We start from the raw sequence: 17,689 nt of genomic DNA, 5'->3' as shown, positions 1-17,689 counted from the left end.
TGTTGATATATTATTTGGAACGTTTACAGTGTCATTTTTTTTTAAACATCTGTTGTAATCCTTATCTGTTTTGTTTTCTGCCCTGAATCACACACAGTAACGACCCTCATAAAGGTATTTGTGTTAATTGTGCATTTATTTTGTGAGAAGTAAAAGTTGTGCAAGCCATGTGGGGGAATGAGCCCTGCTGTGGATGTATCCTGGCATCCCAACCATTTCCTGTCAGATTATGAGCCCTCTGCGCTCTGCTCTCTCATTGTCGAGGGCCTCGTGATGGTGCTCAAAAACACTCTGATTGGCAGTTTACTGTGAGAGGGGATTAAGGCGGGGGGTCCATGGGAAGCAGCGGCATGGAGTCCATGAGTTCCGCATGAGCTTGATGTGCAGAAACACACGTTACACACAGATGTTGGAGAGTACGAGGCTCTTTATCTGACATGTCTGAATCATACAACTCCTGAGTCTGTTCTCTGTCCCTCTTAAAGGCTGCCTGCTGCACTTTAATCAGTCTAAACATCTCCTGCTTAAGCTAAACAATCCATCTAAACGTTATTAAACGCTTGGTGACCAGATAAAATACATTTGATAGAATACATTACGTAAAAACAGCCAATAAAACTTGTGGTTTTAGAAGGAAAATAAATCCGTTTCACACAAAGAGATATCCATACCAATGTCTCCACAGCTGGGATTGGTTTTTACTAAACCTCATGTTTGATAAGCGCAGATGCATTTTAAGAGTCATTAAGCCCGCCATAAATGCATACATGAGATTCCTTCGGGCAGTTTGCAGTAGTGACTCCTGCAGCCACAAATATTTCACTTGCACTACCGAATCAAGCTCTCTTCATCATTATACTGCAACTACACGGAGTCTCTGTACATGACTTTTCTACATTTTTAGATTTTTCTAGATCATAAATGATTACTGATATGATAAATGATTACTGTGAGAACATGGCCTCTGTCTGCCTTTGATGGACTGCCTTACATGACGTGGCCACTGGGAATCTTAGCTGGGTATCATTCCCATGTTCAGTTTCTCTAGGAAGTCCAGCAGTTTGAGCAGGTAAACAGCACAGAAATCAACTATGAGGCTTATTTGTGATTCAAGCCGTGATTGACATTAATAGAGTTGAGACTTTTTTGTTTGTCTCTAGATAAACAAATATCCATAAGGGCCACAAGTGGCAGTGCATTCCCTCCTGGATAGCGTTAACACAAACACACAGGATGCTGCTGTTTGTTCACATCCTCCAGTGTTTCTGTCACATGCTCATGTTTTTTGTTTTTGCCCGCTGTATACGTGTCTGAAACAGAATAGCAGTGCGAGTCATCACAGCTATGATGGCTCCGGCCGCTTCAAGAACAATGAGAATTGGTAAGACTTACGGTAAATAATAGGAGGAAAGGAAAACAGCAGGGTATCATTTCAAAACAAACGTGGGGATACACAACACCCTCCTTTACCCAATTCTTGAAATCCATAATACAGAATTGAACATATTTTCCCTCACTCTTCTCCATGTGGCTTTATTCAGTTTACAATGATAGAGGCCTAAATACAATAATACAGACCCTTAAAGCGTCTCTTGTGATGCTAATGGACAAGAAACAGCTCAGCTCATCAGGTCTCACTTGTCATGTCTAATCCCAGGCCTGCTGCAGATTTCCCTGCTTATCTGTTCCCTTTGTGAGTTGGCGTGCATGCTTTTGTAGCTGTCACTCAGCCTATCTGTCTGCTAACAGGAGATTAAGTGTTTATAGGTGATATCAAGTGTGGCTTAAGTAAACCTGACACTATATGAGATATGAAGCGATGATGCAGCCGAGGGACAAAGCTTCTCTTCACCCGACGCATGAAAAAATGTATTTCGTTATAAGTTTCTGTTTCAAAGAACCAATGGTTATGCTTCACTGAGTGTTGGAATAATACCGGTTTGTCAATTATTCACTCTTTTCTGCCAGTGCTTTTTCACTTGACTGGGGTCCATGAACTCCTCTGACCGCTGGATTGTTAGGGATGCTTCTAAACAATGCTTTGGTGCAGCTCCAAGCTTGGACGTTTCACCACAGCCCAAATAACTGCGAGGAGAAACACAAGCGACAAGAGAAATAAAACCGAAACTATGTTGCTTATCCAATGGGGGGCCAGGCTTTCATGTGTTGCTGTGGAACTTGTGTGTTGCATCTTCTCCCCTCTTCACATTCTTGTGTTGAGGCCCCCATCTCGAACCTCTATAAAAAAATTCGACGTCTTTTCTCCCATCTCTCCCGCCAAAACTACTACTCTGATAAGAGTGTTAAAGTTGCATATAGTTTCAGTCTTAAATGTAAAACTTCTGTTCAGGTGTTTCTGTTTTCACAGAGAGAATTGTGTTATTTACACATTTTCTGGGTTTGAGGTCCCACTGAGGGCTATGGCAGAATCAGTGCCCATGTTTTTACTTGGTCTTAAATCGAGTTTCCCGAGCCATTCTCATTTACAGAGTCCCGCAAATAAATCCCAACAAAGCCCACACGAGATAAGTACCAATTTCCTGTGAATCAAGTACTTTTACTCCAAATTGCGTCCTTTTCTTCTATTCTCCTGTTCTCATCATTCTTGGTGATCTCTGCAAGAAGAGTTTTGTTTGGGCCCCTAAGTCCCCCACTGTAAGCCTCGTAATGCACTATTCACCTTAATACCATTCTCTAGAAAGCGCCATTATGCGTCGCCTCTTTGACCTGGAACACAATACACATACACAAAGATTCTTTGGCATGGTGAGTAAATGTCAAAGCGGGAATATTTAGACTCAATATAAAAAGAGAATTAAAGGCGAGTTGTGGTTTATGATAAGTGGCAGCATTAGCATGTTATGGCCAAAAAGACAGGAACTTTTTACGATGCTTTGCTATTCTCTTGCCATTTATAATAATAACTAATACATTGGAGGCCAGAGTGCTCTGATGTTTGTGTCAAGGCAGGGATTATATAAGAGTATTGAAAGCACATGTCCTAATATTGAAGCAGAGCAGAGTCGGTGGTTGTTTCTTTTTTTGCTTCGCCTGACATTTCGCAGGACAGCAGTGTCTTTATGTAACAGGAAGCTACATCTGAAGATTGACTCTTCGGTTGTCTCCAGGTCACATCTCTGCATTGCAAGTTCATCAGTCATGCAATAAAGTTATTTCTTATTTTTTGTAAAAAACTAGATACAATATTGCAGTAAAAAGATGTTACCCTTTGGCCTTTTGGAGTGTGTGACCTCTGTTGACCTCTGCCTGTGCTGCTTGTTGTGGGGCTCCAGTGAAAAAGAGCTGTGTAACATGTCTCCTGCTGTGTCTGCACGGCGCTCACTTCTCTCCTGTTGTTTGGCCCTCAGGACTGCTCCAGCTCAGAGGAATACACCGTGGCTTCTGCACTGCTGCCCCTGTCCACAGCCTTTTACAGGGTAAGGAAATCAATTAAAACAACACTGTATGTGAGCTCTAAATTATGCTTCTGTTTCTCATATTTTCATTTGTATACAAACCACTGCTTAATCAGGTGTACAATGCAAATGTAAGATCTACCTGAACACCTATGGTTATAGCTAAGCAGTTTGAGCTGCTAAATCTAATGTCACCACTCTTAAAAAAATTGAGCTAACTCGCTCAACTAGGACATAATGGACCTAAATTGAAACAGCTACCTCCATAATCATCTTTTAAAACATTGTAATAATTCCTTTCATTTATTATAGCGCTATTTCCAGTGCTCAAAGCGCTTTACAGATACACATTACACATATTTGTTATACATGCAATGGTCACTGTGGACAATACCCACAGGAGCAAGTTCAGGTGAAGTGTCTTGCCCAAGGACAATTGTAGATGGTATCCAGCTTAATTTAAGAAATACTGCTATAAATGTCCAAATATATGTATATAGAAATAGTTGTGTGTGTACTGGTTGATCTAAAGAAATTAATATTTGCCAACATATTGTTGTCAGATTTGTGTAACTCTCATATCAATAGTACTTGTCGGCCTTATTGTTATATTATATTGCTGCTCCAATAACAAGGCACTATAGGGCAGGTTGTATGCACAGAATAGCCATAAAAAGGACAACATTATCAACCTTTTAACTTCAGTTGATCGCTCAGTAATCACATCCACAGAACATGTGGTAAACCTCCATAGTTAGAGCACGAGCCATGGCCTTAAGTTTCCTCACCACATTATCAACACATGGTAGCTACATTATTCACCACAACAATTCAACAACAGCCTGGTTGTTGCTATGGGGACAGACACAACTGTCCACACTGGCTTCTTGTTGGGTACCAGTGCCATACCCTAATGGGCTGCAATGGGACCTGGCCCGCCGTTCACCACCACATGAGTCATCCTGTTCACATGGCACAGGCTCAGAACCTCAGATCAGCCTTATGGTGTTTTTCTTGTTTGTCTTCAGGGCCACCGGTATTAATATTCATCAATCTCGTGAAGTTCTGTAGTTTAGTGCATTTGTGTTCAACCATGCAACAAGAATACACCACTAAAGAGAAACCTATGATTTATATCCATCCATTGTCCGTCACAATTCTGAAGCAATGTAGTGATATCCAGCTAAATGAGTTTGAAGATTATAAATGATTTCATTGTCCAACACTGGCAACTCATTATAGGAAAGAATATTTTGAGAAAACACCCAATTTATTTACAGATTATTGGAACTGCTGACATGCTCCAGCTCTGCCTCACCCAAAGGGAGACAAAGTAAAGTGAGGTCAGGAGGGAATCTGCCAAAATCATTCTGTAATTTCTCTTTACGTGGCGCAAGGAACATGCAGTGAAATAGTTAGAAAACCAAAGCTCGCTGATGGAGCGTCCCAGCAGCTGTCATCATGGGGATCGAGAGGCATTACTAAAGAGAGAGCCTTGCAAGTTTGATGGAAGGGGTTGCCTTGGTTTTTGCAAAGAACAATATGTGCCATGATGACACTGAAGCATACATGCCCATCTCTTCTTTCAGAGGCCCCTCTGCAGCCGTCCATCTCTATAGGAACATGAAATCCATAGAACGACCTCTGCTCGCATGGTCGCTCAAACTGCTTTTCACATTACAGTAGCTATTTATTCTAACAGTTGTGAATACTTTATGCAGTTAATGACCAACATGTCCTTGAATCTGACCTGAAAAGGAAAGTCGATGACAAACAATGTGAGAGAAGATGGGAGCTTTTATCTTGTAGCTGTTTTTAAATGACCTCTGCAGAACTTGGTAGGATGTTGTTGAACATGCTGCTGAGAGGTCAGTTCTTCTCTCACGGTTTTAAACCTTATTGTGAATGGAACTTAAACTTAAAATTGTATGTATAATAGAAGCTGAGAGCCCTACTCTAAAGGGGAGTCGATGGTACTGTGATGCCGTTGTTAAACTTTTCCAAGTTTGATTTGTGACGAGGTATTCACCTTTTGATTTCCTGCACTTTGTCATGTTGTGCAGAACTTTTTAAATAGCTCAAATTCTGAATAAATTAGTGTTTAGTTGAGATGAGTCAGAGATGGTAATGTTCATGCATGTACAGTACACTGTGAACAAAGTAGTACATTTCTATTTTCATAGGATATACAGTTGTTTATTTCTACTGCTATTGCATGAAAAACATTTGCCACTGGGATGATGTACGGACGGTGGATCATTATTGTGAAATAAACGGGGGTGATGCAGGACTTGAATTAGTCAAGTTCATTTAGCAATTTGCGAGGAAGACCATGGTGCTCGAGACCTTAGGAGCTATTTTATGTTTGGATTATATATATCTGCTTCAACTCTGATATGTAAACAGAAATAACAGACTGTAGAATGCCCTAATTGAATAATCGGAATCTAGTGTTCAACAAATCGCCTATCTGTGACTGTTTGAGTTGAGTAGTCCGACAATGGTGAAGTTCTTGTTTGGTTTTCTTGGCCAGGCTTTGGTTGGCTCACTCTGTGATCAGCTAACAGTGTAACCGTCTCCATGGCCCTAAAGTCTCCAGGTCAGGGAACGTGGAAAGCTCTGCTCGCTCCACAACGGTCTGCTCCCGGATTCTGCCGGATGGAGTCAGGCGGTGTTTAGTTTTATTCTTGGTCATGTGTTGACACTGAACAGTTTATGCAATTGAGCTTCGATCTACAGTATGTTTAAGTTGTTTTACCTCTCCATGTCTTTGCTTACCCCTCAACTTGACCTTTCTTGGATATTTATGTCAAACTTATCTTATCTAGCATTATTGATAGACATATGCACATATATCAGATAAAAGGAAGATATGCAAAATATCTTTTGGCCTGGATCATGTGTGGATGGTGTCATTTGGCCCGTGAAGGTGAAGTTTATTCAAATGCCACACAACCTTTGTACAGTGGCCCTTTGTTAGAGTTAAGGTTGTACATTTTGTTGTGGTTCTAATCTGTGTGGAAAGTTCCTCTGGCATTCATTATCTATAGTGCTGGGGTGGTTTATCAGGAGATGAACAGGTGTCCTTGACGTCCTTTTGATTGTGTCTCTGGAGAAAATACCTCTGTTCGGGGAAAACACAGATTGGATACAGCAGCAAGTAAAAAACTCAAACACCATTCTGGAAGACTTCCACAGCAGCGAGAGCACTTGACTGTTAGCATTCTTTAAAGCCAAAGTTTATTCATAGGGGGGATTTGGCAGCCTGCTCTCTGAAAACGCTCTCCACGAAAGTGACATCCTGCCTGACCCTTGTATATCTCAGAAATGTCCAGCCCTTTACTTACCGTATCTATGTTTACTTTGTTTTGGAACATTTATGTTATTTGTACATGGTGTTTTTACACAGTTTTGGCCTACGGGTGCCATGATGGGTTTGTATTAGTCTGACTTTCAACATGCCTTTTTCTCTGTTTGTTGTACGTGACTGGAGACTGTAAATACATTGTTTGAACAAAAAGTGTTTCATGGTTCCAGGATGCGAAGACTTCCCTCGCAACACACTGACTCATGTAGAATTGCAACAATGAGGATAGATTTTGTTCAGGTCAAGCATGCATTCCCGCAGATGACTCTCAGACTGTTTTTGTATCTGCAGTTCAGGAATGCTATGAATTCTTACAAAACACTTGTAAATGCCCCCAGGCTGGTGACATATCATAAACAGTGGTCAACACCAAGTGTCTACTAAGAAGTGTACACACCTTTCATTGACAACCCATCTCGTTTCTCTGTCACAGTTGACACGTGGGATGCTGCTTAGATGTCATAGTCAGTCATATTGTGAACCTTGGGATCATGTCCTAGAGTTCAGAACAAGATCCCAAATCCTGATAGCCTCAATCATTTGACCTGTACACAGCATTGTTTCCCTTCTGTCTTCCCCTTGTGTTTTATTTGCTTGTTTTTCACCCTCAACCCTGCATTCCTCTTCACGAGTCACACAGGCAGATGGGTCTTTTTCGTCCTCCCTTTCCTCTCCATTCTCCGCTCCTTCCCTGTCCTCCTCCTTGCCCATTCATCTTGTTGATGTCTCTTTAAGCTCCCTGTATTATCATATTGAGAAGTGATGACCTCGGTCAAGATGACCTGCACATATCTGACGAGTCGAAAAAGGACAACCATGCTGAGAATGGACAGCGTAGTCAAATCACGTAGAGACAAACACACACACCCACCCAAACAACATCTGCTGCATGACACGTCCCACGTGCCTGTGATAGAAAGGTGTTGCCATGTAAATGCCAAAAGGGCTCGACTCCTCCTATTGTATTTTGCCACATTTATTTATGGTTGTGTGTAATGCAGCTCCATCCCTACAATCTGACCCCTTTGCAGTCAGGTGACCATGTGCTCAAAGGACCAGTGCCACACATTTGAGCCTCTTGCCAAAGTGTTTTTGGCAGCACACTTGGCATTTCATCCAAAGTTCTCCTGGCTTAATTCCCATACTCAATGTAAGGTGGTATGCACACATTCTCTGACGGCAAAGTACATTTGATCATCTCTATTTCTGCAGAGACAACAGTCCATCTAAACTTGAAATTGCTTTTAATGTCAGCCTTACTTTTCTACATAATCTATTGCACAGCTGAACAAAATGTCTAAAAACGCCGTTAATCTTCATGATTCTCAAACAATTCTATTGGCGTTGTTTATATTTGATTTGTCGACGTTTAAGTGTAAAAGCCTTTGTTGGCTTTGTGACTAATTTAAAAACCAGTGGTTACCTTTTATTTTCTGAATTTATGCCTTCAAATCCCTCAGACTTGTGTCCAACATTCCCTTCCAAAATGGAGATCTATTGTATCCATTTCATGTTGGCATCCTTCATTAGCCAACATGAAATAGTTATCTTAAAAGCCTGTTAAAATCTGCTGATCTGATCTGATCTCTAAAATCTAATATTAGAGAGAGGAGCAACAAGAGCCTGCTTTAACATTTGTGTAAGAACAAGTGAGAGCATGTATTTACTTGCATTACACACATCTTTATGACTTAATTCAGTTGTAAATAAAATAAATCTGAATCATTAGAAAGCACACTGAAAACACTGTTAACTGCGGATGGGCATGAGCTCTGTGTTCACCGCCAGCTCTCCTCTGTGTTGGCTCCTGGCCCACCACACTGGGAATAGAGCTGTTCTTGTTCTGTCCGTTATAATTACAGTAACCCCCCTAGTTCTCATCCTTCAAAGACAAACTGTGAAGTGATAATGAGAACCAGTGTGCATGTGTCAGGCTCAGGGGAGAGAAATCAGAAGCTAATTAAATAACAGGCGCGTGGCCTGCAGTCTCTACTGGGAGATGGACGCTTGGCGAATGCTGCGATGTGTCCTGTCTTGTCTTGAGTTTATTTGCAGTGTAATGTTGTTTCTCTGCGGTGTGTACCATCTGTGCTAGAGAGTACAGTATGGGCCAGCGTTAATGCCTTTAGCTGAACACTGTACATTCCCTTTAGTAGCTGTTTTAGCAAACAGCAGGTGCTTCGCTCTTCAGCCCTCACTAATGAAAAACAACGCAACGCTTCCAAATATATCCTGACACAGAAGGAGTGAGGGGGGGGATCTAATTTCCGTTAGGGTTGTTGTCTGTTAAAAAGTTACGACTCACAAGGAATGATTGATTTCACTTTAAATCCCATGGATGACTTTTTGTGGTGTTTTTCCACTTCTCCCCAGCATTTTGGCAAACCCCCGTTACAAGAGGCACTTTCTGCGGCCCAAACTCTTTCTTGATGCAAATACCCATCGAAAAATAAACTTGACTGCCTCCATGTAGAGGGCTGCAGTGCAATGATTAGGATTCTGGGAGCAACGCAGGACTAAACACAAATACTGCAGGGTATATTTATTCAAGGCAGCAGCTGTCAGTAAAAGTAAATTGAATATACAAATATAAGAGTCTATTATAAAAGCCTATACAAGAGATTGTTATTAAAGTACCGTATTACTTAACTGTTTAGCAGCTTTAGGTTCACATTAAGCCAAAACAAACTTTGACAATCAACTTTCCAATAAAGCTGGGAAATGTTGTGAAAAATAAACCGAATACTCTTTTTTAAGGTGTTACAGTTTTGTTTCAACACTGTTTTGAGTTTCATTTTATACACATTTACACAAAATTCTGCATGACATATTTAGTTTTTTTTAGGAAACTTTGGATAGGATATAAGATTTGTTGTGGTTTTCCACAGAGTTTAGCTGAGTTGCATGTGTTTGCACTGACCAGGGTTAACAAGGTTTTGCATGTGAAGTTATAATTCATATCATCTGTCTCTCTATTTAGAATTCTCGTTTATTCAATACATAAACGAAACGTCATTTTTAACATCCGTATCATGAAAGAAAATTCCCGTTCGAATCTGAATCTAAACTGTAAACAATAACATTGTCAATGCGTGACAATCTGACATCTGGTTTGTATCTGTTGCTAGGTGAGATTACATACACTATCAGAGAAACAGGGATGAGTTCAGCTTGTATAACACTGCATGTTGTTGCTTCTTTGAAGGCATTTAATGCGCTCATCTCATTTCACTTATATTCCCTCATGTTGACTCATAAAACAGTTCACTCAAAGGCATAGTCAGCTGTTAAATGTACTTATTTACGCCGTCCTGACTCTATGACTTATGTTTTTTCTTGCAGAAATTGGTTGCCGGTGTGAACCAGTTTGCCTACACCTGCATCCAAGACCATCCAATCTGGACCAACCAGCAGTTCTGGGAAGCCACTTTCTACAGCGAGGTCCAGAGTCAGATCCGAACCCTTTACCTGAACACCCTGGAGGGGAAAGACAGCATCACTGCCAGGCTAAAGGTTAGACTGGAAAAGTGACCAATATTATTGTGGGATAAATCTTAAGAATTCCACTGACATAAATGGGGCGAAGCCTGCGATCTAGTTCAGGCAGTCAACTCGAGCACTTATGCTGCATTCATACATAACGCCCCCTTGCCACTCTACAACCAACCAAACAGAGTCTCCTTAATATGCCGCTCTATTTAACCTGCCAGATCTCTCTCCATGCATTGCTTGCTGCTGCTATTGCTGCAGCTACGTCGCTGCTGCTGCTTGCCTGCCCCACCACCACCCCAGCTTCAACCTGTAGGCTCGGGGGTTAGTTATTTAATCATCACTCATCGTGCTATGTATATCTATGGAGTGATGATGCCCGAGCCTAGTCGCCAAACTCAACTATATGCTGCTTCTAATAAACATAAAGGAACACGTGAGTTGTCTGACTGAAAGAGCATAGTGATTATTCAAGCAAAATGTCTGCTTCTTAATTGCTATTGTTTTCTTGCCTACTGTGATCACTAGGACTTTTATTGGTTTTTCTTTCTGTCAATAGTGTTCTTTATTTAGGAAATAAAGAGAAAAAAGTTCCCAAAAAAACAAATAAAAAAACATACTTGAGAAAATGGTCCTCTGACACACTCAGCAGCACCATTGTGTTTCAAGGGGTCAAGTTTAAATAAGTTAAGATAAGATAAAGATAAGAGGTCCTTTATTGATCCCAATTTGGGAAATGTTTGCATTGCAGCAGAATAAATAGCAACATAACAAAACAAGGTATTGCACATAAGTAGAATCAAAGAGTAGAAATAAACAATACTAGATTTTAAACATCTCAAAATAGAATTAAAGCAGGATTAAAAAGTAGAAAATATACAGTAGGCCGTGAAGATAAAACATCTATAAACTTGGACAATAAAACACTATTGAAGGGCTTTAGACACAATATAAAGCAGGATATTATTTACATTAAGAGTGTAGGGAATGGAGTAGTAGTAGTATGGAGCAGAGAGTTCTCCTCCAGTTCTGTCAAACTCAAACCGTTTCCTGTGACCTCTCCAGGATGCGGGCTCCGAGGCTGCGGTGGGCCGAGAGGAGGAGCACACGGCCATGGACCTGGCCGCGGAGCAGCTGCGTTTGTGGCCCAGCCTGAGCAAGGAGAAGCAGCACGAGCTGGTGAAGAACGAGGAGAGCACTGTGTTCAGCCAGGCCATCCACTACGCCAGCCTCATGGTGTACCTGCTGGTTCCTCTGGACACCAGCAAGCTCAAGCTGCTCCGCAATCCCCCCGTCGCAGACTGGGAGAGCGGCAGCAACAGCATCGTCACAAACAGGTCAGCCTGATATCTAAAAAGAGAAATAATTTAAAGGTCACCTATTATGCAAAATCCACTTTTTCATGTCTTTTACATAAACATGTGTCCCCTCTATGTAAAGAGATTCTGAAAGTATACAAATATTCACTCTCTTTTTGTCCTGATCCATTTATATAAAAACCTGTCTGAAAATGAGCTGATCAGATTTTGGCCACTTTATGATGTCATAACGATTTTTTGGCTTGTGTAACCATTAGCCAATCACCAACCAGGGTAACCCCCCACCCCCACCCCATCGCCTGAATCTCCTCCCAGAGCACCATTGTGTTCTTTTTAACCAAATATCTCTCAGAGGGGCGTGGCTCCTTATTTTCATCTAAGGCAGAGGTGTCAAACTCAAATACACAGTGGGCCAAAATAAAAAAAATCGGTACACGTCGCGGGCCGGACTGGTTCAATGTTTATTGCAAAACTTATTGAAATGAACTTATTGCACATATTAAACCTGGAACTAACAAAGCTTAAATTATTGCCCATAAAAACAACATTAAATAATCAGTTGCATTCATTTCTTATGGCTCTATCTGCACCTTTTCCGGAGTCATTTCTTATGATCACATTTTTCCACAGGCCAACAACAGCTTAAAAAAAAAAAAATTCCCTCAAAGAAAAAACCAAACATGGCCTGTTGTCGCAAGAAAAAAAGTGCAGAAGGAAACATCCATTGAAACTCAGTTAGCTGCTCTGTGATGCTAGTTCAAGCCAGATACTTGGCATCTCATCTTGGGTGCAAGGTCATCAATGTTTGGGGTCAGGCTCTGAGCTGAGGAAATCCTCAGGATAATGAGTGAAGGTGTGCGTGCAATATACCGGCGGGCCAGATCTAATAGTAATTACAAATTATCCTGCGGGCCGAAATTAAATCCACCAAGGGCCTGATTTGGCCCCTGGGCCTTGAGTTTGACACATGTGATCTAAAGTAACAGACAGAGAATCAGCACTTTTGAAACAGGGCTGAAACAGAGGGGATTATGGGATGCTACGATGCACGATCTGTTTGGTATTTCAAGCCAAACACTTCAGAGACATGTTTTGTATATATCTGAGACCTATAATATATTGATGAAAAACAGTATAATAGGGGACCTTTAATCAAATGTAAAGTCAAGTGTCTTTACTGTCCACTGACTTGTTTAGTATTCTAAAGGTAAAGAGATCAGACTTTTCTGGAAGAGACTCCAAGTTAAGGTTTTATGATTTGGGAGTATTTGTTCCTTTGGGAGTATTTGTTCCTTTGGGAGTATTTGTTCCTTTGTTCTTATTAAGCTGATGTCTCCTGTTTCCGGCCCACTTCCAACCTGTGGGCTTACATCACTGCTGCACAAAACAGAGTGAGGATACTTTACTTTAGAGAAGTTCTAAACCCTTAGGGTGTCTTTAATGGGAGCTACACTGTACTCACCCAAACCAAACAAAATAGCAGTGGAAGTGATATCCCGGGCTCTTCAGTGACTGTGGAGTGAAATAAATCCAGGAAGTTCTCCTTTTTATATGCTTTCTTGGAATTTAAAGACATACAGCCAACTTTTTTTTTTAAATGTCCTGCAAGAACACAATTGTACTGTTTACTTGTGTTATGTTTCTTCACTGTTGAGAAGGCAGAAACATTGCAGCCAAGAAGTTGTTTGTGTGGACATTTTTGTCTCTTTTTTTTCTTGCATTTTTTCCCCAGACTTTCTTGTTTTTAACAGATGACAGTTGGATCTCACCAATAACTATGAATCCAGAGGATAGGTTGCATCTCTGTCTCATGTGAGACATTCTTCTGGACCGCGGAGTCCGGGCCATTGATCCAGGCATCAACACTAAACTGCTGCAGATCACTTTCGCTCTCACTGCTCTTTATCACAGTGCAAATCCATTTCTGTCAACAGAAACTCTCTTCTCAAATCTCCTCCTGGGACATGCTGGTTAACCTCTCTCATCATCATTGTGTCATCATGTGTGTTTTACAGCATTGCCGGAAGCGTGGCAGAGAGCTTTGACACAGAAAGCGGGTTTGAGGACTCAGAAAACAGCGATGTGGCTAACTCTGTGGTCAGGTTCGTCGCCCGCTTCATCGACAAGGTGTGCACCGAGAGCGGAGTAACCCAGGAACACATCAAGAGCCTGCACAGCATGATCCCAGGTACAGCACTCACAGCGTTCATTCAAACTGTGCCACTGTCCTGATTCCCTCACCGTTACGCAGAATAACCCCTTCATGTGAGAGGACTCACAGCAACAGACGTCTGAGCTGATTAACCCCTGACATTGCAAATCTCTGGTTGTAAGACTGTGTAGACATACATGTCTTTCTCTGGACCATGTGTGCACTTGTGTATGAACATGTGGTTGGTGACGTCCACTTGTGAACCCACAGGCATCGTTGCTATGCAGATGGAGGCTCTGGATGCAGTTCACAGAGAGAGCAGGAGATTACCTCCCATTCAGAAGGTGAGTGTCGCTCTGCTAGAAACACGTCACACTCTGACATGCCCCTTAAGGGAAAAACAACCTCCAGGAGATGAAGAGCTGCAAATTAGCCTGCATGACGTGACTCTAGTCTACTGTATGCTAAATGAAGTCCGCTATGAGTAAATGACCCTGCTTTTCACATGATTTATGACCTAAATTATATTTGAGATATTTATGTTGTAACGTATGGTCCCGTTAAGAAAACAAGCACTGGATGCTTTGGGGCATGGCTACCTTGTGACTGGTAGGTTGCTACCACGGTGATTAACCAGCATTTTGATACACTATATCACAAAGTGCATATTGTCCAAATACTTTAGCTTAACTTACAGAAAAGGGTGTTGAAGTGAAAGTGCAAGTAGTGAAGTATTGAATTGGCAGCTTATAAGACTTAGTTTTGCTAATAGAGAAATATGAAAGAAAGTCAATGGAGAGCGATTCACTTGTTTCTTCTTCCGGACTTAACTGTACCCTGTCTCTATGTACAGTGTATATACAATTATAATGGTTAGACTTATACATATCAAGACCAACAAGTCCAAGTTAAGTATCATCAGCTTCAGAGTCTCCTCTATTTTTTTCCACTCACTGGAATCGCACTTTTATTTTTACCAGTTGGTCTTTTGGAGCTTGCTTTGCAATATGTTGGCTGGCTCTTGGTAATTCCTCTTGCACACACTCATGCACACAGACAAGCACCGTGCCAGTACTACCCAGGGAGAAACCTGGAGACCTCGGTGAGCAGTCTGGGCAGATCGTCCGCTGTTCTTTGTGGCTAACCTCTCAACATTTATGTATTAGACTAAGCTTCCCTCCTGGCCTGCTGCTAGCTGCGAGCAGCATGCCAAAAAGTACTAAAAAGTGTGAAAACAACACTGACATTGGATTCATAACAAGTCTGAATAGTAGTAGTAGTAAAAGTAGTAGTAGAGAAAAACAAAATCTAACAATGCAATAAGGTGCGGGTCATGAAGTAGCCAAGCTTCAGCCCTAATGAGGAAAGGACCTCTCGTTCTATTGAAGGAAGTATTCAGGAAGCTCTTATTAACTCCTGACCAGAGCTGAACTCCTCCAGGTTGGCTGTGGTCTAAATGGGAAATGCTATAACGGATCTAAATACCCTCCTCGTTCCTAATTTGTGGCTGTAGAACAACTGAGTGTTTCTCTACCAGAGGGAGAAAAACCAAATGCAAACCCACACAGTGTCAAAGTGTTTTTCTCGAAAACCAGCTCATGAGTTTAGCTAGAGGGTTGAGTGGTAAATGGGTCCCTACGGAGAAAATATATCAGTTTTTTTGGCAAGCTTGTTTTTTTAGAATGATATCTAGTGTGTGTGTGTGTGTGTGTGTGTGTGTGTCTCCTTTTCTGTCTGTGATAGTGACGTGCATGTGATGCTTGTAAAAACACGGTCGTGTGGTGCTGTGATTAGAAATAATAATGGTTTATTGATTTTCCTGGCTTTTCTGGAATCTGATTCTCTGACGTCAATGCTTTGTGCCGAGTCCCTCGTTATAAAGCACTTAACTTCTGAAGAAAATTACCTCATATGTTCTTTACAGACAGGTAAAATGTAGCATCTGTCCTTGAGTATAATGTTTTTATTTTTCCCCCATCAGCCTAAGATTCTGCGTCCAGCACTGCTCCCTGGAGAGGAGTTGGTGTTAGAGGGGTTGCGGGTTCTTCTGGACCCTGACGGCAGAGAGGAGGCCACCGGAGGTCTTCTGGGGGGCCCCCACATCCTGCCAGCAGAGGGAGCCCTCTTTCTCACCACATATCGCATCATCTTTAAAGGCACCCCCCATGATCCACTCGGTAAAAACTGAACAACACCAACATTAGCTTTTAAATCACAATAAAATTCAATATTAGTTTTAAGCTACATTTCTAGGTTTATGGACACAAATTATGCTTTTGATTAAATGAAATGTATTTCAATTTTTAGAACTAAGTACAACATTTTCCTTGGACTTCAGTGCATTCTTAAGTCTCAAATAGCAGCAGACTTAACCCTCTTCATTAACGAATGACCTTTCAAAACCATTAAAGTTATTAGTAGATCTGGTGCCTTGGTGACATCACAAGTTCATGTCTGACCCTCAAAAAAACAAGATACATTTGGAAGAAATAAACAAAAATATTGGAGCGACGGAACAGTGGCGGAGCTGGGGGGTGGCTGAATCCTGGCCACCCTATTGGCCACCCCAAACACCCTCACCAAGGGGGCTCAAACTATTTTAGAACATTAAGAAAAAAAAATGTAAGTAACCTTTCATCATTCATCAAGAATTAACATTAATAGAACGTTATATCGATAATGTAATCACTAAACTTACAATTCATTTAACTTAATTTCTTCCAAAAGTTAATTATCCAAAGCCTCTGTACACCCCCTTCTATTTACATGTAATGGTTTGGTCCTGCCTCCAAACGTGGTGCAGCACCGCCGGCACTTTCTAGCAAAGAGTGAGAGCATGTTAGGAGCAGGGACGCTAGTACTTACGTGTGAACCATGTCTCAACGACTAACAAAGTCAGGCTCTCAAAAGAGAAAAGAAAGGAGAGAAAGACAAGAGAGAGGGACTAAAGGGCGACATTATGTCACCCAGTCTTTCAAAGAAAAGGTGGGTGTGGTCTATGAGTGGTCGAAATGTGTCTGTTAGCTACACGTAGTCCATTGTAAATAATAATTGTTGTGTTTTTTTTTACTAAGCTGACATTAAGTACTGTTAATATCTATAAAGAAAATGCAGAGTTTTTTAATTTCACTCCTCTTTTAGCTGACATTTAGTAAATGCAGGTACATTTTTAGCAGCTATTCATACTAAATCAGTTGTCCCTCCCCCTGGTGCCAGGACCAACAGATCCATCTCTAGACTTAGCAGCCCTGTCCCCCCATAAGTGTTATATGTTCACCGCTCAGTGTCAGTAAATATTGTGCAGTTAGTATTGGACTACAAGATAGATGCAAGCCTGTACAGGTAGAGTTATTTAAAGCATAAATGAGTCGGTTGGGTTCTGGAGGTGTGGTTACAGCAATTGTGCTTAGTTGGCGTGGCCTGGGCCTGGTGGTGGGGCCCAATGTGATATATTTCCATGGGACCCAAAATCCCTGGCGTGTATGGCCAGAGAGCAGGACCTATACACACATTTACTACCCAATAGCATTGTGAGGCTGAACAAAAGGACCTTTTGACTATGTAAATGTAGTCTTTTAAAAAAACAAAAACATTTACTGACTTTTTTAGGATAGCTTAAAGTAATGTTGTAAAATTACAACCGGGGGCCTTACAGGGTTATGGGCTATTGTGTATTGTTATTACTTTAAGATGTTTATTCTTAACCAATCATTTAATTAAAAAACTCTTATTTAAATGATGTGTGCGTGTGTCTGTATTCCTGATGATACACTGAGAGAATGAGCTCATAGGGCTGCTGATCACCATAAGCTAAACAGTCTGTATATTGCATTACATTTGTATAATGTCTATTCCACCACTTAATCCCAAATAATGTAGAGGTGTGTTTTAGGTGCCTTAAATAGCCCCTTATTTTCTAGTGGGATGTATTTTTATGTTCATATAA

The 17,689-nt window shown here is 41.2% G+C and overlaps 1 protein-coding gene across 4 annotated transcripts in view; it reads left to right on the top strand.

Moving 5' to 3' along the window:
* sbf2 (SET binding factor 2) overlaps positions 1-17,689 on the top strand; it is a 96,201-nt gene that overhangs the window by 54,150 nt on the left and 24,362 nt on the right. For all 4 annotated transcript variants that reach the window (XM_034111157.2, XM_034111174.2, XM_034111148.2 and 1 more), the window contains exons 17-22: positions 3,369-3,437; positions 10,126-10,296; positions 11,338-11,609; positions 13,607-13,779; positions 14,014-14,087; positions 15,725-15,920. In XM_034111157.2, the coding sequence (XP_033967048.1) occupies positions 3,369-3,437; positions 10,126-10,296; positions 11,338-11,609; positions 13,607-13,779; positions 14,014-14,087; positions 15,725-15,920 (955 nt within the window). The remainder of the gene's footprint in view (positions 1-3,368; positions 3,438-10,125; positions 10,297-11,337; positions 11,610-13,606; positions 13,780-14,013; positions 14,088-15,724; positions 15,921-17,689) is intronic.

The sequence above is a fragment of the Pseudochaenichthys georgianus genome, chromosome 3, assembly GCF_902827115.2.
Source record: "Pseudochaenichthys georgianus chromosome 3, fPseGeo1.2, whole genome shotgun sequence".
Classification (NCBI taxonomy): domain Eukaryota; kingdom Metazoa; phylum Chordata; class Actinopteri; order Perciformes; family Channichthyidae; genus Pseudochaenichthys; species Pseudochaenichthys georgianus.
This window is presented reverse-complemented; position numbering and strand designations above follow the sequence as displayed.